The following is a 26,648-nucleotide window of genomic DNA, read 5'->3' on the forward strand; positions in this document are numbered from 1 at the left end:
GAGAAAATGGAAGATTGGTTACAACAAAACAAGGTTGTGGCCAAAACTTAGGAGAAGGGAAGGCTTCAAGGAGTCTTCAAATTTTGAAATGAGGTTGAGAAAACTGGGGAGATAAATTAGGTTGAAGAGTTAAGCTTGGAGTCTATAAATAGAGCTTAAGGCCTTCCATTTCCTCTACAATTTTTGAACAAGCTTAGGTGCATAAACACTCTCTTCTTTCTTCATCTTTTATTCTTCTTGGTCGAGATACACTACACCCTGAGCCTTCATCATATTTTCGAATCCTAGCTCTTGTCCCATTCTCCTCCAAATCTGAAACACACATCCTTGCAAAATAAATTTCTACATTGAAACCCTAGCTTCACAAAAGTCGAAACCCTAAGGCTCCTAGTGGCAAAAGCTATAGTTTATTCAAGGCATTCAGGAGATAACATTATTATTCAAGGTTTTAGGATTCATTCATAGTTCGGACTAGAGTATTGAACCACAAAGTTATTGTATGATTATTAAGAAGTAAAGTTCGATTTAAGATATATATATATATATATGCTAGTTTAGACTCTAATGTTTGTTTATGTAAATTTTATGATTAAAATGGCACTTTGGGCGCGTGGTTCTTAGGATCTTAGCACAACCATTCTCTTATCTCCACTTCCAAGGTAAGGAAATTAGGTAGATCTTTACGTTAGAATATTTAAGTGTCATATGTATGGTATGGTATATGAATGGCTAACGTTGCAAGAACATGAGTGATTTGTACGTGAGGTAATGTGGCTCTGGTTTGCCAATTACAATTATCTCTACCCTCATAAATTTTCTGTTTCGTTATTATGTATGTAAGATTATCCTTAGTTTCTTGGGTTCACTTTTGGATTAAGTTTTGGTACTAGTAAGGTTATTGTATGTAAGCATGGTTATGCTTAATAGGTATATGTATGCGATATAAGACTTATTAAATAAATTTTTGCTAGGTATATGTGATTGTTATGCTTATGTGTTATGCTTATGTGTTTGTATGTATGTTTGTATATGTGATTGTTATGCATAGTAGAATTTTAGTTTTAGTGGATATTGGTTCAAGCCGGAATTTAGTTGGAAACTCGTAGAAATAGTTATGGATTTTATAAGTTTAACATATGGTTTAGAAATATTAATTTTATCATAAGGTTTGATTAATGAATATAGTCCTAAGAATATTTTTTATTATAACCTAAGGTTTAGATAGAATAATTAAGAGTGTGACACTTGTCACAAGCATGTTTATTAAGGATTTAAGTATTTTTGATGGATAGTTTAATTAAAAGAAAGATCTAGAAGCTCTAGAACTTTCCATTATCTGTTAGGATCACGTTTTACTCAGTCAAAGTAGTTTTTAATCAATTTCAAATTATCCTGAAATGTGCAAAAAACGTGTTTAAAATGTCAGCGTATGCCGATATATCGCAGCTATAGGGGCCGATATATTGCCTATGATTGATAAGGAAAACACATCGACTTCGCACAAACGAAACCACAGACCCTCGGTATCATGGTAGGGGCGATATATCGCCTACCCTAGGTGATATATCGACTCCAGTGGCCAAATTTTGAATTTCGTAGAATTCTGAACTAGAAACAACCCTCAACAATCTTGACTCGTTCCTGAATGTTTTTGACCGAATTCTGGGCATCGGTTGAACAGATAATTCAAATTTATTCATTTTTAATCATTTATTTATTCATGGAAATGGGAGTTAGTTTCACTCCTAGAACTCTATAAATAGGACCTAGTACTCAGCCATTCTTTTCATCGGTCAAGCACAGTTCAGAGCATCCAAGCTGCTAAGATTATTCTAGAGAGAAACACTAGGGTTTTGGGGTTAAAAGCTTTCAAATCTAAAGCTTTTATAAACACTTGGGAAGTAAGTTTTTGTGTGATTTCGGTGTTCAAGGTATAGATCGAGGTTCTAAGCTATCCACGGTATTCATTATCTTCAGGTTTAGTTCACTATAGTTTCTATTATTCTTTCATTTTTCTTCAAATCCTAACTTGTGATAGTGACGTTTGGTTAGGTGTTCAATTCCTTTGAAACATAAGGTTTCTAGTAAGTTCTTATCTCGATGGTTTAGATCTTCAATTCATCTTCATTTCTTTAGAAACTTATGGTTTCTTTATGTTTGGTTTTAGGAGTTTCAATCCCGCTCTTGTCTCCAATATTCCGGTTTTTGGTAAGGAAAATTAGGTAGTTTAGTATTATGACCTAGTTTATGTAGTTTATAATCTAGTTTATGTTTGTATGATCTAACATTTTAGGTACAATAAAGGGGTAAATGTGTCTGGACCTAAGGTTTCCAATGATGTATGACAGACTATGTCTGGTAGGCTCGGTTGCCAAAACTTTATGACAGACTTTTGTCCAGGGCTTAATTGCTACCCTTGTATAAACACTTATCTTTTTATTATATCTGACTTGTTATTATGACCTATAGATATGATTATGATTATGATATGACCCATAGATATGATTATGACTTATGACCTATGATTTATGATCTATGATCTATGACTTATGATTTAAGATTTATGACTTAGATTATGATTTAGAATTATGACTTAAGTTATGGTATGACCTAGAGTTTTGTGTTTGTATGACTCTTGTGAATTTATGTTATGTTTGATTATATGACTAACTTTTATATGTATTTTCCTTACTGGGCTTAGAAGCTCACTCCTTATGATGTTGTTATTTCAAGAAATTAAGGATAGAAAGGCCGGTGGCGAGTGGGGACCTAAGAGCTTTGTGATGTACTCGTGGGGACCATATAGTTGATGAAGATCAAGCAGGCCTATTTTTATTAAAGCATGTTTATTTTAAAAGTTTTATTTAAATGTTGCTCATTTTTATATTAATGACAATTATTTTATTTTTGTAAAACCATGGATCCATGTATTTATTTTCAAGTTTTTATTCAATAAAAGAGCAATATTTATGATTATGATCCAACGATGTGTTCTCGGTAATCTATGAGAAATTAGAGTGTTACATGAGTGCAAGTTGATTCCAACCAACGGTGTGTGTATTAGTGAAGATCATATAGCCGATGGTGGTCTAAGGGCACACACAATTTTTAGTTTTACCCTTTGTTTTATTTATTTTAAATAACTGATTAATAAATATTGTTATATTTTTCATTACTTTATGCATTAAAGATTCTAAAGTGTGTTTTATTTTAACTGAGTACCCTATTTCATTGTTTATAATAAAAAGGGCAACAATTATTATTATTATTCAACGCTTGACTTTATTATATGATTTTATTGGATAAATGCAGTTGTTACATAATTGGAATGGTAAAATGGTTATTATGACCAGTTCTAATTAACGAACCAATAATTGGAGAACGAAATTACTTGATGTAGTTATATCAATGGATTGCACAAAATAATTATGTAAATATAATTCTATAATAACTAAGAGTTCAATTTCATATACTTATAGTGGAGTAATAGTCTAATTTATTAGAGCTTAGTGTTATGGGTGCATGGTCCCCAAGTCACATTTATACTACATTGTCTAGGGTCTGGGTGGTATTGACTAGGAGTGTTCATCAAATCGCCTACACCGCACAAACCACCTACATCGCACCCCAATTTGTGTTTTGGAACCCTTCGTGGTGCAGTTTACATTTTTGCCAAACCACGCAGTATGGTGCGGTTTGTGATTTTGAATTTAATAAATGTGATTCAAATTGCACCGCATCGTTATATATATATATATTAATTTTTTACATATATTGCTTTCAATTTTACTACATTTAAACATAATGCACATATATTTATATAGTATAATTTATTAATTTTGTATATTTATTGTTTTGTTAAACACTCTTCAGTTATAAGCTTTATTATGAATCTTTATTAATTATAATATTTAATTGTTAAATTATTTGGTGATAGGTATAAACCGCCCACACCGCACCATACCACACCACATTTTTATGGTGTGGTTTATGCGGTTTGAGGTCTATGTGGTGCAGGTTGTGGTTTGAAAAATTGTTCAAACTGCGCATATGCGGTGCAGTCCAATAAATTGGCAAAAAATCGCACTGCCCGCATTGCGAACACCCCTGGTATTGACGATATCAAATTGAGAAATGACTAAATTGCAAGGAATTAATTATCGAGGGATGTTTACCCGAGAAACTGCTACTGATGACGTGGCAAGGATTTCTCCTACGTAGTTGACACGTGGCAGAAGTATTGCTCGACTATCGACCAGAGGCACATCGCTTCAGCAGGGCTTAACTTTTAGGCGCGACTAGGCTGGTCATATAACTTGATTTGTTTCCTTCTTAAATTGTAATCTTATACTTAATACATTGAACATTTCCTCATTATGACCTGGATACGCGGTTATTAAGGAAAGATATGGCCCATTGGCCCATGTAACCCTCTTTGAGCCTATAAATATACATGAAATAGCTCAAGGAAGGGACTTTTGATCCTTGAATCTTTTTGCTAAGATAGAGAAAAAGAGAGAGCTATAGTGCAATTATCCATCGTTTTATTGTATTTCTTCCAAGGTTTGTGAAGCTCAAGAACCCTAGTTCTTTGATCACGGCTTTGAGATTCAATCTTAATAATAGCACTAAGTGGACGTAGGTCATTACCATCGTTTGGGGCCGAACCACTATAAATCCTTGGTGTTTTCTTCTCTTCTATTAGATTATCTTTCTTACTTGTCGTTTTATCTTCAGTCGTATATTTGACTCTGTGTCGTTGGCCAAATCGTGGGTCAACAAGGGAAAATATATAATTATATTTAATTAATTAATTTAACTAATATGTTTTATTTGAAAACTATATATTTGTTGAGAATAATATTAATTGACTTTGGATTAATTGATATTAAGAGAGTATGATAATAATCTATTATATGATAATAAATTATTTAGATTTCATAAGATAAATTTAATTTTAAATTAGCTGAAATTGATCCATTTATGAAATAATACATTATTTTAAGGAAAATACCATTTTGGACCCTGTGTTAAGTAAAAGTTATCGATCGAACCCTCTGTTTTGAAAATAATAATTCAAATGCTACATTTTACAAAATGAAACATAATAATCCCATGAACATGATTTCGGTCAAACTTTTTTTAAAGACGACCAAAACGCCCTAAGGTTTTGTTAATTATTCAATTTTAAAATATGTTAAAATAATTGTTAATATTAAAAATTAAATAAAAAATTGACACTTTAATATTTAACCTAAACTAAATTAATTAAAATAAAATCTTAAATGAAACTTAATTAAAGTTAAAACTAAAAACATAAAAATAAACATAAACTTCAAATTAAACAAATTTAATAAATTATTTTATTTTCTTCCTTTACGGTTTTTCTTCTTCTTCTCTGGTACAACTTCTTCACTTGGAGCTTGGGACTATGTTAATGGAGAGATTTGACGAGGCGATGGGAGGAGGCTGAGATCCGAGGACTACAAAGGTTTTGCAACACTTAGATCCGACAAGAAGGAAACAGGGGAGGTAGATATTTATGTCACAAAGATGGGCAGCATGGGATGGCGACTAGGCGAGTTTCTTCTTTGATTGGGGCGCAAACTTCTTCTTTGCGGATGGGCTCGTCTTGGAGCAGTGATCTCAGGCATGGGCTCGTTCTACGCATTGGCATTGTCTCTGAGCAGTGGATGCGTGTCTCCAAGAGTGTTTTGGGTTTTTTTCTTCTTTTCTTTTTTGTTTGCAGGTCTAGTTATGGAGCATAGAGGAAGAAGAAATGTTCTTATTGTTCAGGATTTTATAGATTTGGGTTTGATAATGATATTAAAAATTGAGATTGTTGATTTCTAATAATTTGGGTTTAGTTTTATTGTTTTTGAAGATTTTTGTTGATGTCTAATGATATTTGAGTTTAATTCAAAGTTTTAGTTTAAATTTAGGTTTTAAAATTAGAGTTTAGGTTTAGGTTTAGGTTTAGGTTTAATTTTAGTATTTTATTTATTATATTTATTTTAAACTTGTATTTAATTAAAATATAAAGTTTTTTAATTATTTTTTATTATAAAATATATTTTTAATTATTTAATTAATAAAACATGAGGGCATTTTGGTCATATTTTAAAAAAGTTTGATCGAAATCGGGCTCAGGGATTATTATGTTCCATTTTGCAAAATGCAGGGTCTGAATTCTTATTTTCTAAAATAGAAGTTCCAATTGATAACTTTTTCACAATATAGGGTCCAAAATGATATTTTCCCTGAAAAAATATTTACCTATAGAGTGACTTAATTTTGTTTAACTTATATGTAATTAAGTATTTTATTGTTATTTTTTATGTGTAATTATTTCTTAACAAACAACTAGTGTTGTATTATATTGTTTTAACAATTTTAAGGGTCTATTTAATTTTGGGTCCCGTATTTTCTCTTAATTTCACGAGGGACTATATTTTAAAAAATACATTTTTGGATTCGTTGTTTTGTTAAATAATTAAAAATTGTCCATTGAATATGAATTCAGACAAAATATTTTGCAAATATAATCTCATAAAAATTAATGTCTGTTAATGATTTACATGTTTTCAAAGGTGATGACTTCATAAACAAAGCTTATAAGAGCAAAATTATTTTGACCAGATTTAGATTGAGGGGACTATTTTTAACCATTTGACAAAACACAAGGTTCTAAAAATATATTTATTAAAACAGAGGGTCCATTGTGTTATTAACGTAAAATATAGGGACCAAAAATTGTATAATTCCTTTTAATACCCTAATTAATTAATCATTTAAATATGGAAAGATAATATGCTCATAGACATAGCCTAGTAGTAGTATATCTCTATTCATGAAAATCAAGTCTTGAATTCGAAGGGAAATTTCAAGCTTTATGCATGATAACACACACTAATTAAAAAATATAACAAAATTATGTGGCATTCTGAAAATAGGCTTTTTTTGAAATTTTTTACTATAATGTCCCTCTCATTAACTCTTATCTTTCTCTCTCAGCCTATCTCTCACGCTCTCCATTCATCTCCCTACTATGGTGACACCACCACCACCACCACCACCACCACCACTACGTCACCATTGAAGCCTTTTTTCTCACTCAAAAATCGTTTCTCTATATCATTTCTCCTTCGGTTCTCTACCCATGACCATCTTTTAGATTGAAGCACCATTAAAGCACCTACCCCCATTAATACCACTATTGAATTACCCATTGAAGGATTCGTCAAAATTGTGTGTTCTACATACAAATTTTAAGAATTTACACGATCTAATTTTACAGTTCTCGAAAAAATACCAAAATTTGGAAAAAATAATCTAAAATAGACATTTGAGTGAAAATGTATGAACTTCTAAAGTTTTTGTCAAATTTTAGCGCGGAGCCTCGAAATTGCATCAAAAAAGTATTGTTTTTGGCCAAAAATCAACTTTTCATGATTGCATCACAAGAACACCAAAACAACATCGATTTTGTATCGAAAAATCATTGTTTTGATCAAAAATCAAATTTTCATGATTATATTACAAAAGCATCGAAAAAACATCGATTTTGCATCGCTTTGACAAAAAAAAAAAACAAGATTTCATAATTGCAGCGATACAAAATTGATGCATGACCTAATTTCATGTTTTATGCATGATAACACATATATATTAATTAAAAAATATGACAAAATTGATGCTTTTTTGTTTGAAGCCATCATATACTCCATAAATTTTTGTTTATCTGTTTTTTTTTTTAAAGAAAAAACCCGATCTCCATTCTTAATGCATGCTGAAAGGCTCTCAGGACAAACAAAGGTGGTCCTCACCTTTCTTCGTCAAACTATTCCTTTTTATTTAATTTTTCTTTCCAAACAAAAAATAAAAGAAGGGAAAAAACACTAGAAGATAAATTATGCTCAATTATTAATGACAGTGTCTTTTCGTGAAACTGAAACACGCTATCCATAAATAAAACAAAATAAAAAATAAAAACTCTTTCAATTAATAAAAAAGTTAAAAGTAATCTAATTATAACACTCTTAATAGATGCTCTACTCCATTTTTTAAAATATATCTCCAAAGCACACATTTTTCTATTTTATTTCTAAATTTTACATTATACCATATACCATATTCTCTATATATTTCTATACATTATTTAAATATTATATCTTTAAACATATTTTATTAATTATAGTAAAATAAAATAATTGAAAAAGAAAAAAAATAATAAATATATATACTAAATGGGAGAGAGAAAGCTTATAAAGAAAAATAATAATATTAAAATATTATATAAAAGATATGTAAATGTAGATATGGATTAATTGGAATTTATGCATAACTATTATAAATATATGTATAAATGAGCTGATGGAAGATATTTTTGTGAGTTTTAGCTAAATATTATAGAGAAATTGTATTACAAAATACACCACCAAAACATATTTTTTTTATAATATATCTCAAACTTTTACATTATACCATACATCAATTTTTTTACTTTTTCTCTACATTATTTAAATATTATATTTTAAAAATATATTTTATTCATTTTAAGAAATAAAATAATTAAATATAATAGTATCACACTCATATATATATATACAAAAGTTTATAAAAAATAATAAAATATTTATAGCTTGATGAATAGTGTTTCATTACATATCGAGAAATACTATTAATTTAGGTAAAAAAATATAACTTTACATCACTCATTGGAAGACTATTTAACAATTTTTTCTCTATATTATAAAGAATTAGACATTTTACCTCCTCCATTGAGAGTGCTCTTAATGGATCAAAGAGATGAAGAGTGTTTTATATCATCTTAACTTTTATTAATTAAATTATACATTATAATTACGATTCTGTTTCCTTTGTACTTTTTTTAGGGCGATAACGTTCCTATATAATTACTGAGTTTATTATCTTTTCTATATAAAAAGTGTGTACGTAAATAAAAAATTTAGATTTAACAGTTTATTTATTTATTTTTTTAATTTTAATAAAATATTTTTATATTTAATAATAAATTGTAAACATAACTTAAATTTAAATAAATAAATAATTAAACAAATTAAACTATGATATTTTTGAAATATTTTATAATAATAATTATTTAAAAATAATACAACTATACATTTTATAACTTAAATAAAATTCAATTAAACTTAATATTATATTAAACATATAATATATAATATTTTGTTGTCATTGCTAAATTCAAAAATTAGAACAAACGTAAACTTAAACAAAAATAAATAAATTAAAATATGATATTTTAAGATATTTATGATCATTTAAATAATTAAATTATATTTATTTAAAAATAATAAAGGTATACATATCATTTTTTATCTTATAAATTTGTGTGATAGTTTATTTTTTGTCAAGTAATTGAAGCTCTTTTTCTTCATCAAATTCACCAAAACTCGTGAGAGATATATTAGAAACTAAAAATAATTAATGCATATATACTACTATCTATGATTTTTTCTATTATTATTTTATTTCTATTAATAATTTTTTTTAAATATTATTGTAATTTATATATATATCATATAGTCATATAAATATATATATATCTATGTCAACGTTGTATTTAGATGTTATATGTAAAGATTATTAATATAAATATTTATATATACTATAGAAGTATTATAATTTATTTAAAAAAAATAATAAAGTAATTTTTATTAAAATTATAGACAATATTTATAATTTTAAAACTAAACAACTTGCAATCTTGCTTCCACCTATTATACATGTTATGATAAATTGAGCGTGTACTTAGTGTCAATCACCTAACAAGGCTCTCCAATAAAATTGTATTAAAAAATCTTTTATATTCAAACACTTTTAAAGTTTAATAAAATTATTTTATTTTATTTTATGTTGTACTTAAAAGTTTATAAATTAAAGGCTAGCTCTTGGACTCATTAGAGTTCCGTGTTCTATACCAAATAATTAATTTCATTTATAGCAAAAAAGCAAAACAAAAAAGCACAGTTCATTGATATTAATTATAAGAATATCGACATAAGAACTTTGCTGAAAACGAAAGAAAACTTAGAATTTGAGAGAGAGAGAGAGAGAGAGAGAGAGAGAGAGAGAAATGGAGGACATAGAGCATAGAATTATAGAGGTCCAGTGATCTTATTCATCCACGGCTTCCCGCAGCTGTGGTACACGTGGCGGCACCAGATACTGACACTTGCTTCGCTGGGCTACCGAGCTGTGGCGCCGGACCTCCGTGGCTACGGCGACACCGATGCACCGCCTTCGGTGACGAGCTACACGTGTATGGACGTGGTTGGGGATCTGATAGCGCTGTTGGACGCCATAGCTCCTGAGGAGGAGAAGGTGTTTGTGGTGGGACATGACTGGGGTGCTCTCATTGCTTGGTTCCTTTGCTTGTTCAGACCAGATCGGGTTAAGGCTTTGGTGAACCTCAGTGTGGCTTTTAATCCTAGAAACCCTAAGAGGAAGCCTTATGAGACCTTGAGAGCCATCTATGGTGATGACTACTACATTTGTAGATTTCAGGTGCTTACTTTAATGTCTTTTCGTATTTTTCAGTTAATCCGGATTAGTGTTTTAGAATTTACAGAAATTCACATATTTTTTATAAATCCCCAAAAATTAAAATTAATATTAAAATAAAAAATCTCTTTGGTTTTCATGATTTTAGTGACATGGGGATTTGTTACTACATTTTTATGAAATTTAAACCACACATTTCATAGTTGCATTATGAAATTTAAACCACACAAGAATCATGAGGCTCCATCTAAAAACCAATTAGTGATTAGTAGAGTTACACATGTTCTTATTAATGGTTCAATATTCTTACGCTTATTCTATGTGGGACACCATAGTCTAATATCCCCTAAAGATGGTAACGATTTTTTCGCTCACCAATCTTGAATCACCTGATTACAAGTGACCTATTTTTTCAGCTTGCTTATTTTTTTTTGGATCTAAAGTGTTTTTTTTTAACTATGCGGATCTCATGCGACTTGACTCACTCTTTAGATCGGTATGGATCGAATGTCCGCTAGGGAATTGACTCTTGATACCATGACAAGAATCATGAGACTTCATCTAAAAACCAATTGGTGATTAGTGGAGTTACATATGTTCTTATTAATGATTCAATATTCTTACACTTATTCCATGTGGGACACCATAGTCTAATACATTAATACAATAAAATCTCTATACAAGAATAGCTTTAGAATCAAATTAATTGGATTCTAATTAAGAGTTTATAACTAAATAAATATATTAGTACAATTTTTTTTTCAATAATAATAAAAACTATCAACTTTAACAATAATAATAAAAACTCTCTAATAAACTATTACGTATTTAAAAGTAATTCTATTGTGGAATAAATCTTTTGATTTTATTTTTGAGTATAGATAAATGACAATATATATATTTATTTGACAATATATATAATTATTACTATGTAGATGTAGAATTTCTTAATGCAGAATTAAAAAAAAAAAAACTAATTACATTTTACAATTTATATTATTTATAAATAACTAAAATTAACACCAAATTTTTTTACAATAAAAATAGAAGTTTTACAGTATATACTTTATTCATTACTTTTTTTTATCTACTTATAAATAAAAACAGTCTTATCATTGGTTTTCTTGTTATATAGGTAAGTAGATATATGTCTTAATAATTAATAATGCAGGAAATTGGAGTAATAGAAGGTGAATTTGCCGAAATAGGAACCCAAGAAGTTTTGAAAGGATTCTTTTCATATAGAAATCCTGGCCCACTTATGCTGCCAAAAGGGAATTTGTTTCCACACTCAAAAGATGACCCAAGTGAGTTACCTTTTTGGTTAACTCAGCAAGACCTTGATTACTACACTAGTAAATTCGAGAATAAAGGCTTCACTACTGGTGGAATCAACTATTACCGAAACATGAACAGGTCTTATATTCATTTTACTAATTTTATGTACATAAGATACCATGCATTAATTAATTGATATATTTATATATTATGTCAGCTCAATCTAGAGATTAACAATAATATAGTTAGAGATAATTAGTAATATTCTTAATTAATAACATGTTTGTGTGTGTGTGTGTTTGAATAATGTAGAAATTGGGAACTGACAGCACCATGGACTGGGGATAAAATAAAAGTACCAGTGAAGTTTATAGCAGGGGATTTGGACCTTACATACAATACAGTGGGAACCAAAGATTACATACACAAAGGTGGATTCAAAAAAGATGTTCCTTTTCTAGAAGAGGTCATAATCATGGAAGGTGTTGGACACTTCATCAGTGAAGAAAGGCCTGATGAGATTAGCAACCACATTAATGATTTCTTCAACAAGTTCTAGCATATAATAATGATGAGTCATTGTTATTACTATTAATAGTTTTACTTCCTTGAATTTCTTGTAACATTTAATAAGGCATATATATATATATCCATCTAGATGTAATATTAATTGTATGGATATTTTTATATGTAATATATTGTAAGGTTGTGTGTTATTATAACTATTAATTAAGATCATGTTATGGCATGATAATTATAATGGTTCAGCTGATAATTAAAGGAATTATAATAATAAGAAGAAAACCCAGATGATTTTTCTGAATAATACGTCTGTGTACAAAGTTGGTTATTATTAATTATGTTTATTTAGATGAGTCGTATATCTACAAAATTCTATTAAATGTGTGAAACTGATAACTACAAAAAATGGGACTTTTGCACCGGCAAAAATCCTCTAGGCTTTCCCGACACGCTTTTGTGTCGGCGAAAAGTAACAACGTGCATTGGCAAAAGTATCTTTTTGCGACGCAAAGTTGCGCTGGAAAAAATATGGATGCGCCGACGAAATTTTTTTCTATAGGATTGTGAAAAACACTTTTAGCGGCGCAAAATTGCGCCGGCAAAAACTGTTGCTTTTAGTGGCGTAATATTGCGCCGGTAAAAGTTGAGATTTTTACTGACGTAATTTTGCGTCGGTAAAAATATTTTTTAAATAATTTTTTTTATAATATTACTAATTTTATATTAAATATATTAATATTAATATTAATTAATAAATTTCAATTTTAATATATTAATAATTATTTAATTTTTTAGTAATATTATTTAATTAGAAATAAAATAAAAATTAAGATTTTATCAATAAATAAAAAATATTTTATAACAATTAATGTTTACTGTCTCTACCAGATATGAAAATATAAAAGTAGTTTAGTAAATTAAATCTCTAATCAATTAAACTTTAAATAAATAAAAAAGTTATACAAATGTGTACTGTCCTCCTCATCATCCCTACTTACGTGAGCATCATCGTCACCTTGACCATCGTCATCGTCCAGATCCTCTTCTGGTAAGTCGACAATAAAACCAGGAGTCAATACACCAACCTGCTTCAACAAAGCACTGAGCAGTACATCTTGACGCCGTTGACGACTCTCAAGTTTAATCGTATACTTCTTTAGGTTCTGATTTTCCTACATAATGTCTTGAGTTTGCTGCAAAGATGCTGCCTTCTTTGCGTCGATTGCCCTCAACCTAGGCAACCCCCCAAACCCTTTCTTATAACGCGAGCGGGACCCAAGGACATTTGTGACAACATCCATATCAGGCGGGAACTGACCGTCGACATTATCGCTGACACAAGAAGCAGCAGATGATACAGGGGCCATACTCTACGATGCTTGACACTCGGTGATCTCAGTCTGCACAAGAAAAAACACATATATCACATTCCAATATAACATTATTTGAAAACCTAACTTAGAAATTTTTAATATAACTACATAAAAGTATAACTTTATTATCTATCTGCTAACATCCTATCATTAATGACTGCATACCATTGATTGGAAAAGAATGTAATTAATTTTGTTCCTGTATCAGGGAGCAAATGAGTTAAAGTTAATTTGGTCATGAAAATCCTTATCTAAATCACAATAATGAAGATATTGTTGATATATACAGTAAGAGAAGTTAATTCCATTAATGGGGAATTTACGTCTCTAAACATATACATCAACAATATTTGCATGTTTGTGATTTAGATATGGACTTTCATGAACAAGCTAACTTAGTCCATAAGCTCCCTGATACGGGGACAACATTAGTTACGTTCTTTTTTTTTTTTATCTTAGTCCACAATGATTAATCATAAAAATATTGGCACATAGATTATAAAGATTTAGTTGTTATAAATTTAATTAATAATTAATAAGTATTTACTAATTGACACCAACCAATTAATAATTAATATTTATTAATTATTTACTAAACTTTTTAAAGTTAAATATGATCATAAATTAGTTAAGGTTAGGCAACTTACATGTTCTGTCGCCGCTTCATCGCTAATCCACTTATCCTTCTTCTTGTGGAGGTGCTCGAATGTGTCGATCATGTTCGGAAGCTGGCTAGTAGACGGGTCAATCTAAAAAAATAAATTATTTAAACATTGTTACCTTTATAATATTTTCGTAACTGTAAAGATATAGGCTATTATAATTTACATGATCATAAACATGGACAACGATGAATTTGGAACCGTGTACTCCTAGTATGGTCATTTTTGCTCGAGCTTCTTTATTTCTCTTCGATATATGCTTCAAACAGAAAATAATACTCATTAATCTAGATTGTAATTTTATAATTAAACATTAATGTAAAAACTAAGGTATACCTGATGAGAATTAGAAGCCCAAAAATCGCATAGAATTGCCGAATCAGAAGAACTAATCGACCCAAAAGGTTTCAACTTTGCTCTCTCGTTGTCCACCACTCCTCCAACCTGTACCTAGTGTTTCTTCATAGTGTGGCGCCAATCACTCAGATGCTTTTGCATATTTCTTACCATGGCAACATTGATTACTGAATTATCTTGTGGATAAATAAATTTGTCATAAAATCACAATTAAATGTTGAATTTGTTAAAATATTATGAAGATAGAAAAAAATAATTAATAGTGAGTTATTTAAGATTTAAAAAATGCTTACAGATAACCTATGCCGAATAACTTGGAGATCAGCTGGCGTTACTTGTTTCCAAGCTAGTGTAGTTGGGGGTACGGTCTCACGCATATAACGAGTCACGGAATTGTTGAACCACTTGCCGTATGTTTGAATAGCTTTTCCAGTTTGTGCATCAAACTCCTCTTTCAGATGGCTAACTTTTTTGGTGGCCAGCTCCTTCTCGATATTGGCACCGTAATAAGCTCCCTTGCCCCTCTTGGTGTCATTACTTGGTTTGACCATTCTACATTACAATATTCATTAATCAACTAATTCAAATTAACATTTTATTACTTATGGTCTTTCCCAACTTACCTTATTCCGACCTAGTGGATCTCTTGGAGATAGTAAGCAGTCATGTACTTCTCCACATTTTTTCAAGGTGTTTCTCAAACATCTTGAAAAAATGAGGAGCAGTACATGAATACATTGGCTATCCCCAAGGCATCCACTAGATGCATGTCTATTGTCTTTTGTTATAAAATTAACATTTTATTACTTATGGTCTTTCTCAACCTACCCTATTCCGACCTAGTGGATCCCTTGGAGATAGTAAGCAATCATGTACTTCCAGAAACATCTTGAAAAAATGAGGAGCAGTACATGAATACATTGGCTATCCCCAAGGCATCCACTAGGTGCATGTCTATTGTTTTTTTATATATATAAAATTAACATTTTATTACTTATTGTATTTCCCAACCTACCTTATTCTGACTTAGTGGATCCCTTGGAGATAGTAAGCACACATGTTTTAATACTCATTTTTTTCAAGATATTTACTCAAATATCTTGAAAAAATGAGTACCAGAACATGAATACATTGACTATCCCCAAGGCATCCACTAGGTGCATGTGCATGTGTATGTATATCTGATATTATCATTAATTAATAATAATAAATAATGTTTTCATGGAATTAAATAAAAAGTTACAAATATTTGTTCAAATTACATATCACTGTCCTCATCATCACTAACTATAACATCATTACGAACACCACTATCACTATCACTATCGACTAGAATATTGTCGTCATCCTCATCGTCTTCATACTCGGCCAACGTGTCGTCTTCAAATTCAACTTCATCATCGACAACAAATTCATCTGAACCTTCGCCAACCAAATCATCGACGTTGTACACTTCAGTGGGATTGACATCAACCCGATCATATTGAAGATCATAAAAAATTGGAAGTTCTACCCACAACTGAGATGAAGAAGAATTAACTTCTTGCAATATTGGTATGTCATTTGTGGTCTCAGTATCATTAACTTCAGAATTTGAGAAATCCCATACATTCCTCGGAATGTATTCATTAACGAGCCTCCAATCATCCCCATTTTTCACATCTTGAAGATAATGCACCAACTTTGCTTGAGATGCGAGAACGAAATGATCATCTTTATAACATTCTTCCTTGCATATACGCTCGTAAAATTAGATTCTACTTGTATTGAACCATCTACACTTGAATAAGAAAACACTGTAACCCATCAAGTAGAACAATTCAAGTACTTCTTCCAGAACTCCATAGTAGTTCACTTCTTCCTCACTTGGCACCATAACACCGCAATTTTGTGTTTTAAGCTTCATATCACGACCATGAATCACAAATTTGACACCATTCACTATCATTCCTGGATAAGAGAACACAGTGCCGCTTGATTTGTTTGCGAGAGCATACAATTCATTATTAACTTCAGTAGGTGTTGACTCATGCAAACCGTTCACCTATCAACATTAACATTGAAGGTTAGTTATGGATTGATTAAGTGGGTTTCGAAAAAGAATTGACTAATATACTTACTCGTTCTTTGAACCACTGAGAAAACTCAGCTTCTTGTCGAACTTCAAGATTCGAGCCTCCCCCCGTCTTATTAATTCATCCATATGCTCAGTACAAACGACAACAATGCTATGATTTTTGCATTTACCCAGTATATAAACCAAAAAAAATTATGGAAAAAGACTAGAAAACACACCTAAGGTACTCCTTAATTTCCGCACAATTTTTCAAGATATACCACTCAACCTTTTGCTTTAATTGAAGATTGAGGAGCATACTTGATTTCTTACCAAATGGGCGACCAACAGCCTTATAAATAGAATATTCCCGATTTGGTTGGGATTCAACACGATCTTCATTCCTCTCAGGTTGATTGAATTGAGTCTCAACCCCCTGGAGGTACATTAAGCAAATGGTTAAGGCCTCGTTCACCACGTAAGCTTCTACAATTGAACATTTCAGACGTGTACAATTTCTTACATACTGTTTATAAACCGCCATTGAATGTTCAATGGGATACATCCACCTAAAGTGCATGGGACCGCTAAGAATTTCCTCTTTCGGAAGATGCAAAACCAAATGCACCATAATGTCAAAAAATTCAGGAGGAAAAATTATTTCCAACTTGCATAAAATCGTGATAATTTTTGTCTCCATCTTCTCAAGGTCTTTCACATTCAAAGTCCGTGAACAAAGTTTTTTGAAAAAACCGCACAACTCAATAATTGGCTTCCGAACTTCAGGAACCAAAAACGAATTAATTGCGGCGGGCAACAACTGCTGAAACAACACGTGGCAATCATGTGATTTCAGCCCAGTTATCTTGCCATCATTGACATTGACATTATTCGAAAGGTTTGCAGCAAAACTGTCTGGGAATTCAAATGACTTCACAAATTCACTGAAAACTCGTCGCTCCGGGACACTGAGGGTGTAACTAGCGTGCAGTTTCTTCCACTTGTTTCCCTCTTTGCGAAGGTGGAGTTTTTCCCTAATTTTCATGTTTGCTAGATCAAGTCTTGCCTTGTCAATGTCTTGATATTTTCCCTCTAAGTTCAACAAAGTTCCCAATGCACTATCGCAAACATTCTTCTCAATGTGCATTACGTCCAAGTTATGCCTCATCAATAATTCCTTCCAATAATCAAGCTTGAAAAATATGCTCTTCTTCGACCAATTAAGTTTAGCCGGAGCCCTTTTGCGTTTCACACCATCAAATTATGTGTTTCCCATGTTGTCTAATATGCAAATTCTCTAATTGCTTCAACACATCATCACCGGAGTAATCTTTCGGTGGTGGCCTGACTTCCTTGTTACCGTCGAATAGGGCTCGTTTAATCCTCCATCCATGATCTATATCAAGAAACCTTCTATGGCCAATGTATGCAATTTTACTTCTAATCCCTATAGAGGGAGTTTCTTCATTACACGTGGGGGAGGCCTTATACCCTTTTGTGCACTACCCAGACATCATAGCATAAGTTGGGTAGTCGTTAATGGTCCACAAGATTGCTGCACGCATATTGAATAATGTACTATTGTATGCATCTCATGTTTCGACACCACTCACCCATAACTCATTCAACTCGTCAAGCAAAGGTCTCATATAGGCATCAATATCTTTTCCAGGTGAAGAAGGACCTAGAATTAGAATAGACAACATTAATTGTTGACCGAAACTCTTAAGTCTCCTTGTTTTGATGATTAACAAATATTTGATTATTATTTGTTACTAATGATTTTTTGATTTTGTAGCAAAAACCAAAGTGAATTAGCACTTCAAAGTCAAACTTATGACCAAGGGCAAAATGGTCATTTTACCAAATTTTCCGGAAATGACCCGAAATGGACTTCAACACTCAAGAAACTCAAGATAAAGGTTTAATTTCATTTCTTAGTCTTGTAAAGTGATTGCAAGTATACTTTAAGTCATAAGTATAAAATTTGGCTCACTCACGTACTAAAAAATGGTGATTTTTTAAAATGAGAAATAAATATCCTAAATTCACTTTTAAGAAAATACATCCCGATACGGTCGTAACGCAATTGGAATTTTTGAAATCGGATAAACGAGCTGAAAGCTATAAAGAATTGAAAAACGGGAAAATAGGCATAATTCGGATTTTGCTCTCTGTTTGCCATCCGGAATTCCGGATTGGAAACCGGAATTCTGGTTGCTTCCAGACCGAAATTCCGGTTCCCCATCCGGACTTCCGGTTCGCGGCAGACAGCTTCGAAAATTAACCCCTAACGGCTATAAACGGCTAGTTTTTTTCCCAAACTCTATATAAACTCGTTTTTCACTCAAAGTTGGAGGTTCGCTGAGCATTTATTACATATACCAAACCTAATCCATTGATTTCAAAGAGCTCTCAAAGTTTAACTCATCTAAACACATATTCACACACTTGAGCCAAAATTTGTATTTATTTCTTCTAAGTGTGCTTGCTAATCACTCTAGGTTTCTCATTGTATCATCATACTTCTAGAGTGCTTTTTGCTTGTAATATCAAACACATTCCCATATTGAGATTGAGGTGAGGTTGGCACCGGTTTTGTAAACAACCCGGTTAGAGTGAGATTGGCACTTCAACAATCCGAAAAAGAGGTTGATAGTCCTTGGTGGTGGAAAACTATTGTAAGAGGTTTGGAAATACCTTGGTGAAAAATTCCCGGTTGTAAGGGTTAGTCAAGCCCGCTAACTTGGCTCGATAGTTGAACTCAAAGCTAGGTCTATAGCTTTGAAGACCAAGGACGTAGGTGGCTTAGTTCTACCGAACCTTGTAAAATTTGAGAGTTTGCGATTTCTTAACCTTCAACTCTTTACATTACAAATTTGATTATTTGCTATATATATTTTATTGCCATATTATTTGCTTTTACTTGATTAATTTGATTTATTGCATAATTTGGCATATTAAGTTTTAAATTTCCGAAATTAGTTTAAATTTCCAATTCACCCCCCTCTTGGAAACATATCTTGGGTTAACAATTGGTATCAGAGCAAGGGCTCATTTATTTGACTAGATTTCACAATCTAGAGCATGGCGTTTCCAAGTAATTCACAAAATAATATGTTAGAAGGCTTAAGCACAACTAGAGCACCATTCTTCAATGGAGTAGACTTTCCCTATTGGAAAATTAGGATGGAAACTTATCTTCAATCTATTGATTATGATTTGTGGCATATAGTGTCTAATGGTCCTTACATTCCTAAACATGTCATTAATGGTGTAGAATTTATTAAGACATATGAGGCATATGACGAAGAAGATAAGAAAATGCTTTCTAAGAATGCTAAAGCTAAATATGCACTTATATGTGGTTTGGATAGAGATGTGTTCAAAAATATTGAACAAGCCTCTACCGCTCATGATATGTGGAAAATGCTTGAAGTCACTCATCAAGGAACAAATGCTATGAAGGAAACTAAAATTCAAATTTATTCTACTCAATATGAGAACTTTAAGATGAAAGTGGATGAAACTATTGCTAACATGTATACTTGTTTCACTACTATCACTAATGGTTTGAATTCTCTTGGCAAGGTACTTTCACAAAAGGAGATGGTGACCAAGATTTTGAGAAGTCTCACCAAAGCCTATCAAGGCAAAGTGATTGCCATTCAAGAAGCCAAGGATCTCTCAACACTTCCCTTGGAAGAACTAATTGGTTCACTCATGAACCATGAAATTTTCATGTGTGCACAAGATGAAGAGGAAGTTGAGAAGAAAAAGAAGACTATTGCATTCAAGTCTTCCTCCTCCCGTGCCATTAGTGAAGATGATGAGGATAGCCTATGTAGTGACATGGAGGACTTGGCACTCTTCTCAAAGAAATACAAAAAGTTCATGAAATTCAAGAAGAACTTTGGGAAGAAGCCACAAAGAGGAAGTGATTTAAAAGAAAAAGAAAGAAAGAGCAAAGATGATCCACCGATTTGCTTCGAATGCAAGAAGCCCGGTCACATGAAAATGGATTGCCCAATGAGGAAGAAGAATAAATACAAAGGAAGGGCAATGTTGGCGGATTGGCTCAATAGTGATGAGGAGGACTCCGAAAATGAGGAGAAGAATGAAGTAGCAAACATGTGCATGATGGCACTTGATGATGGGGTAAGCATTTCTAACCAAAGTGATTGTGATAGTGAAAATGATGATGATAACTTAGAAATGTCATATGATGAGTTGTCAAATTCATTTAAGGAACTATTTGATGATTTTGGAAAATTGCTTGCTAAAAACCAAACCCTTAGAGAAAAGACCAACATGCTATTAAAGGAAATTGAGATTTTGAAATTAAATGAAAAGAAACTTTTGGCTAAATCTCAATGTGCTACTTGTTCCTCATATAAGAAAAAAATTGTTGAGTTGCATGCTAATGTAAAAAGCCTTAAGAATGACATATATACTTTTACAAAAGGTAAAGAAGGCTATGAACTTATGCTATGGAGTCAATCTTGTGGTTTTGGAAAAAGCGGTATTGGATATGATCCTAGTAGGAAACAAAATTTTTTGAGAAACTTCTTTGTAAAACCAACTAGCCTACCACACTTTACATGCACATATTGTAACCAAGATGGTCATACTATTTCATATTGTCATGTAAAGAGATATGCATATCTAGGCAAGACCAAATGGGTACCAAAGGGTTCCAAAACTAACAAGAAAGGACCCAAAGTTGTTTGGGTACCAAAGGCCAACAAATGATTTTATTTTTGTAGGAATCAACAAGGAAGAGCAAAAGCTTGTGGTTCTTGGATAGTGGTTGTTCCAAGCATATGACCGGTGACCCATCAAGATTTTCGATTTTTAAGAGCAAGGAAAGTGGCTTTGTCACTTTTGGAGACAATTCAAAAGGAAAAATCTTGGGCATTGGTGATATCGGTAACATATACTCTCCATGTATTAAAAATGTGCTTCTTGTTGATAACCTTAAACATAATTTACTTAGTATTAGTCAACTATGTGATAAAGATTTTCGTGTTGTTTTTGAATCCTCAAAATGCTCCATTGAAAATGCTTCAACCAATGAAGTTATTTTTGTTGGAGAAAGGAAGGATAATGTTTATGTTATTGATGTTGATTCCTTTGATAGCAAAAATAAATGTTTAACCGTTATGAATGATAATTCTTGGTTGTGGCATAGAAGATTAGGACATGCTAGTATGGATTCTATTTCAAAGTTGGTTAGAAAAGATCTTGTTGTTGGTTTGCCATCTATTCCTTTTGTTAAAGATAAACTTTGTGATGCATGCCAATTTGGAAAACAAATTAAAACATCTTTTCATTCCAAGAAAGAGATTTCAACCTCTAGACCTTTGCAATTGCTTCATATTGATTTATTTGGTCCTTCAAGAATTGCTAGTCTAGTTGGTAAATACTATGCATTTGTGATTGTTGATGATTTTTCTAGATTTACATGGGTTATATTTTTGAAACTCAAAAATGATGTTTTGGAAAATCTAGTTAAATTTTGTAAGAGTGTGCAAAATGAAAAAGGGTATTCAATCACCTCCATTAGGAGTGATCATGGTGGAGAGTTTGACAATGATGCCTTAGAATTGTTTTGTGATGAACATGGTTTTAACCATAACTTTTCGGCTCCAAGAACTCCACAACAAAATGGAGTTGTCGAAAGGAAGAATAGAACAATTCAAGAAATGGCTATGTCAATGCTCAATGAAATCTCATTACCTAAATATTTTTGGGCCGAGGCCGTTAATACTTCTTGTTATATTTTGAACCGTGTTTTCATTAGGCCTAACATGAATAAAACCCCTTATGAGCTTTGGAAAGGGAGAAAACCCAACATTGGATATTTTAGAGTTTTTGGATGTAAATGCTATATTTTGAACACCAAGGACAACCTTGGAAAATTTGATGCAAAATCCGATGTTGGAATTTTTATAGGTTATTCAACACATAGTAAAGCTTATAGAATTTATAACAAAAGAACTAATGTTGTTGAAGAATCTATTCATGTTGCATTTGATGAGTCTAACCCTCCTACAAGCAAAAGTGTAGATGATGATGTTGTAGGTTTGGGAGAAGAGGTTCAAAAGCTTGACATTGGAGAATCATCTAACGCTCCATCACAAACTCCCAAAGAGGAACCACCCGAGGAAAAGGTAAATGAAAGCAAAGGTATGGATTCTAACCTCCCTCATGAGTGGAAGTTCAAAAGTGCTCATCCTATAGACCAAATTCTAGGTGATCCTTCACAAGGAGTCACAACTAGAAGCTCCCTTAAAACTTGTGTAATTTCATTGCTTTTATTTCTCAAATTGAACCAAAGAATTTTAAAGAGGCCGAGTTCGATGAATCTTGGCTTCTAGCTATGCAAGAAGAAATAAATCAATTTATTAGAAATGATGTTTGGGAGTTAGTTCCGAGACCGTCACACCAATCGGTGATTGGAACAAAATGGGTCTATAGAAATAAGGTAGATGAGCATGGGGTCATTGTGCGTAACAAGGCTAGATTAGTGGCCCAAGGTTACAATAAAGAAGAAGGAATTGATTATGAGGAGACCTTTGCCCCGGTAGCAAGACTTGAGTCCATAAGAATGTTATTAGCTTTTGCATGCCACAAGAATTTTGCCTTGTATCAAATGGATGTTAAAAGCGCTTTCTTAAATGGATACATTATGGAAGAGGTTTATGTCTCTCAACCCCCCGGTTTTCAAGATCACAAACACCCTAACCATGTTTATAAATTAAAGAAAGCATTATATGGTTTAAAGCAAGCTCCTAGAGCTTGGTATGATCGTTTAAGCACTTTTCTTATCTCAAATGGTTTTTCAATGGGAAAAGCGGATAATACACTTTTTATTAAAAGAAAATCAAAAGACATTATTATAGTACAAATCTATGTTGATGATATTATTTTTGGTGCTACTAATGATGCTCTTTGTGAAGAATTTTCAAAGTGTATGCATAGTGAATTCGAGATGAGCATGATGGGAGAGCTCAACTTTTTCCTTGGACTTCAAATAAAGCAACAAAAGAATGGAATATTCATAAGTCAATCCAAGTACATCAAGGATCTACTTCAAAAGTTTGACTTAGCCAATGCAAAGTCCATGAAAACTCCTATGAGCACCTCCATAAATATGGACAAGGATGAAAGTGGTAAGGATGTTGACATCACCAAGTATCGAGGTATGATTGGTTCATTATTATATTTAACCGCTAGTAGACCCAATATTTTGTTTAGTGTTGGTCTATGTGCTAGGTACCAATCATGTCCCAAGGAATCCCACTTAAGTGCCGTTAAGAGAATCTTTAGATACTTGATAGGCACAATGAATCTAGGACTTTGGTATCCCAAGAACTCAAACTTTGAAATCATTAGTTACTCGGATGCGGACTTTGCCGGTTGTAAGTCGGATAGGAAAAGTACTAGTGGAACATGTCACTTTCTAGGAAACTCTTTAGTGTCATGGTTTAGCAAGAAACAAAACTCGGTAGCCCTATCCACAACCGAAGCCGAATACATTGCCGCCGGTAGTTGTTGTGCTCAAATACTTTGGATGAAACAAACTCTTAAGGATTTTGATGTTGATTTTGAATGTACACCCATAAAGTGTGACAATACTAGTGCCATTAACCTCTCTAAGAATCCAATCTTGCATTCTAGAGCCAAGCATATTGATATAAGGCACCACTTCCTTAGAGATCATATCCAAAGAGGTGACATTATGCTAGATTTTGTGAGCACCAATTTCCAACTAGCGGATATTTTCACCAAGCCTCTTAGTGATGAGAGATTTAGTTTTATTAGAAGAGAGCTAGGAATGACCAACATAAATGAAATTTAAGGTTTACTAGCTACTTGAATATCATATCTCTCCTTAATTACTTATGCATGTATACTCTCACTATAATATGATTCTAATGCATAAATAAGCAAAGTCTTTTAATACTTGACCTATTAGATATATGTCTTTGAGGATAACAAATTATAGGTCATGGTATGAATTTTTGGTGAACTTTGAACTCATTTTTGATTGAGTAAATATGTGAATTTTTGCATATGTGTTTAGTATATGTGTTTATGTGTTTGAACATGTCTAAATAAGTCTATCTAGTATGCCTATAGGGTTTCTATGCTTGAATTACTCTTTAAACAATTTTTAGGTATGCTAAGTATTGAAAATTTGTTAGTTTTTGCCTAAATGAGTGTTTTTCGCCAAACTTACTCAATTTTTAACATTTTTCAATTCCGTCAGTTTGAGCACCTCACATTTAACACATTTAACAATTGCAAAAAGAATTTTTCGATTTGGTTGCATAAAACTCATTTTGGGTAGATTTCCACTTTTCAAGGCCTTTTAAGGAATTTTTCGAAAAATCTACCATAAATTCTCAATTTTCAATATTTTTTGATTCCGTCACTTCACACACCTCATATTTAATATTCTTGAACTGCTGGAAAAAGAATTTTTCAATTTGGTTGAACAGATTTCATTTTTGGTAAGTTTTTAGTTTTCTTAAACTTTTTTGAAAAGCTTACCGTAAATCGTCATTTTTCAACATTTTTCAGATTTTCTTGTTTGAGCATATTAATTTTCTCATATTTTAGGTGTTAGAAAAAGTTTGGGGTCAATTGGGTTAAAAACGAAGATTTTTGGCACGTTTTTGAAAAAGGGGCTGGGCTGGTGCACCAACCGGAATTCCGGTTGGCGCCTGACAGCAGCCACTTAAGTTTTTTTTTTTTTTTGGCCTTTTAAAATGCAATCTTTTCCCATAAAAACCCTACCCACGAGTTTCATTCCCTCATTCTAACTCTACAACCTAAAATACCAACCACCACTTTCTTCCCTCTCAAAAATCACTCCCTCAAACCCTCACTTCATCCTCACTTTTTCTTGTGTACTTGTGTATTTGCATAGATTTATGCCTTATGTATGAATGCTTAAAAAGTTTAATCTATGCTTGATTGTGTTTTATTTTGTGAATTCCTTTGCCACCCTTTTTGATGAATCAAAGGGGGAGAACTAATTGAGATTATTTTAACTTTGGCAAAAACCTCAATTTTTGGACTAACGTTTCTTTCACTATGAGCAATAAATTGAGGGGAGTTTACAAAATCATGCAAGGTAAAAATCTAAGGTAAAGTTTAAATTAATTTAAACCATTGCACACATTAAGGGGGAGCTAATCTAATACTCATATTTAAAAATATCTTCTTTCCCTTTTAAAATAATCAAATATTTGATATCATCAAAAAGGGGGAGATTGTTGACCGAAACTCTTAAGTCTCCTTGTTTTGATGATTAACAAATATTTGATTATTATTTGTTACTAATGATTTTTTGATTTTGTAGCAAAAACCAAAGTGAATTAGCACTTCAAAGTCAAACTTATGACCAAGGGCAAAATGGTCATTTTACCAAATTTTCCGGAAATGACCCGAAATGGACTTCAACACTCAAGAAACTCAAGATAAAGGTTTAATTTCATTTCTTAGTCTTGTAAAGTGATTGCAAGTATACTTTAAGTCATAAGTATAAAATTTGGCTCACTCACGTACTAAAAAATGGTGATTTTTTAAAATGAGAAATAAATATCCTAAATTCACTTTTAAGAAAATACATCCCGATACGGTCGTAACGCAATTGGAATTTTTGAAATCGGATAAACGAGCTGAAAGCTATAAAGAATTGAAAAACGGGAAAATAGGCATAATTCGGATTTTGCTCTCTGTTTGCCATCCGGAATTCCGGATTGGCAACCGGAATTCCGGATGCTTCCAGACCGGAATTCCAGTTCCCCATCCGGACTTCCGATTCGCGGCAGACAGCTTCGA

General features: G+C 32.0%; 2 protein-coding genes across 2 annotated transcripts; both read left to right on the top strand.

Annotated features, from left to right (window-relative positions):
• The first annotated feature begins 9,952 nt into the window (after positions 1-9,952).
• On the top strand, positions 9,953-12,539 carry LOC133819468 (uncharacterized). Its single transcript, XM_062252731.1, has 3 exons — positions 9,953-10,548; positions 11,717-11,961; positions 12,136-12,539. Exons 1-3 carry the CDS (start codon positions 10,306-10,308, stop codon positions 12,380-12,382), a joined length of 735 nt encoding a protein of 244 aa, XP_062108715.1. The 5' UTR covers positions 9,953-10,305; the 3' UTR covers positions 12,383-12,539.
• A 7,341-nt stretch (positions 12,540-19,880) lies between these two features.
• On the top strand, positions 19,881-24,657 carry LOC133815515 (uncharacterized). The gene is made up of 3 exons (XM_062248348.1): positions 19,881-20,525; positions 21,593-22,831; positions 23,389-24,657. Exons 1-3 carry the CDS (start codon positions 19,881-19,883, stop codon positions 24,655-24,657), a joined length of 3,153 nt encoding a protein of 1,050 aa, XP_062104332.1.
• The last annotated feature ends 1,991 nt before the right edge of the window (positions 24,658-26,648 follow it).

Source organism: Humulus lupulus, chromosome 2, assembly GCF_963169125.1.
Source record: "Humulus lupulus chromosome 2, drHumLupu1.1, whole genome shotgun sequence".
In the NCBI taxonomy this organism is placed as follows: Eukaryota; Viridiplantae; Streptophyta; class Magnoliopsida; order Rosales; family Cannabaceae; genus Humulus; species Humulus lupulus.

What these genes read in the sequence shown, in the direction of transcription:
- LOC133819468 (XM_062252731.1), top strand. Translation starts at nt 10,306, where the DNA reads ATGGACGTGGTTGGGGATCTGATAGCGCTGTTGGACGCCATAGCTCCT. An exon ending in ACTACATTTGTAGATTTCAG is followed by an intron (nt 10,549 to 11,716) that starts GTGCTTACTTTA and finishes TTAATAATGCAG; the next exon opens with GAAATTGGAGTAATAGAAGG. An exon ending in TATTACCGAAACATGAACAG is followed by an intron (nt 11,962 to 12,135) that starts GTCTTATATTCA and finishes TGAATAATGTAG; the next exon opens with AAATTGGGAACTGACAGCAC.
- LOC133815515 (XM_062248348.1), top strand. Translation starts at nt 19,881, where the DNA reads ATGGCGTTTCCAAGTAATTCACAAAATAATATGTTAGAAGGCTTAAGC. An exon ending in TTGGTTCACTCATGAACCAT is followed by an intron (nt 20,526 to 21,592) that starts GAAATTTTCATG and finishes AGCTTGTGGTTC; the next exon opens with TTGGATAGTGGTTGTTCCAA. An exon ending in CTATTCATGTTGCATTTGAT is followed by an intron (nt 22,832 to 23,388) that starts GAGTCTAACCCT and finishes CCGGTAGCAAGA; the next exon opens with CTTGAGTCCATAAGAATGTT.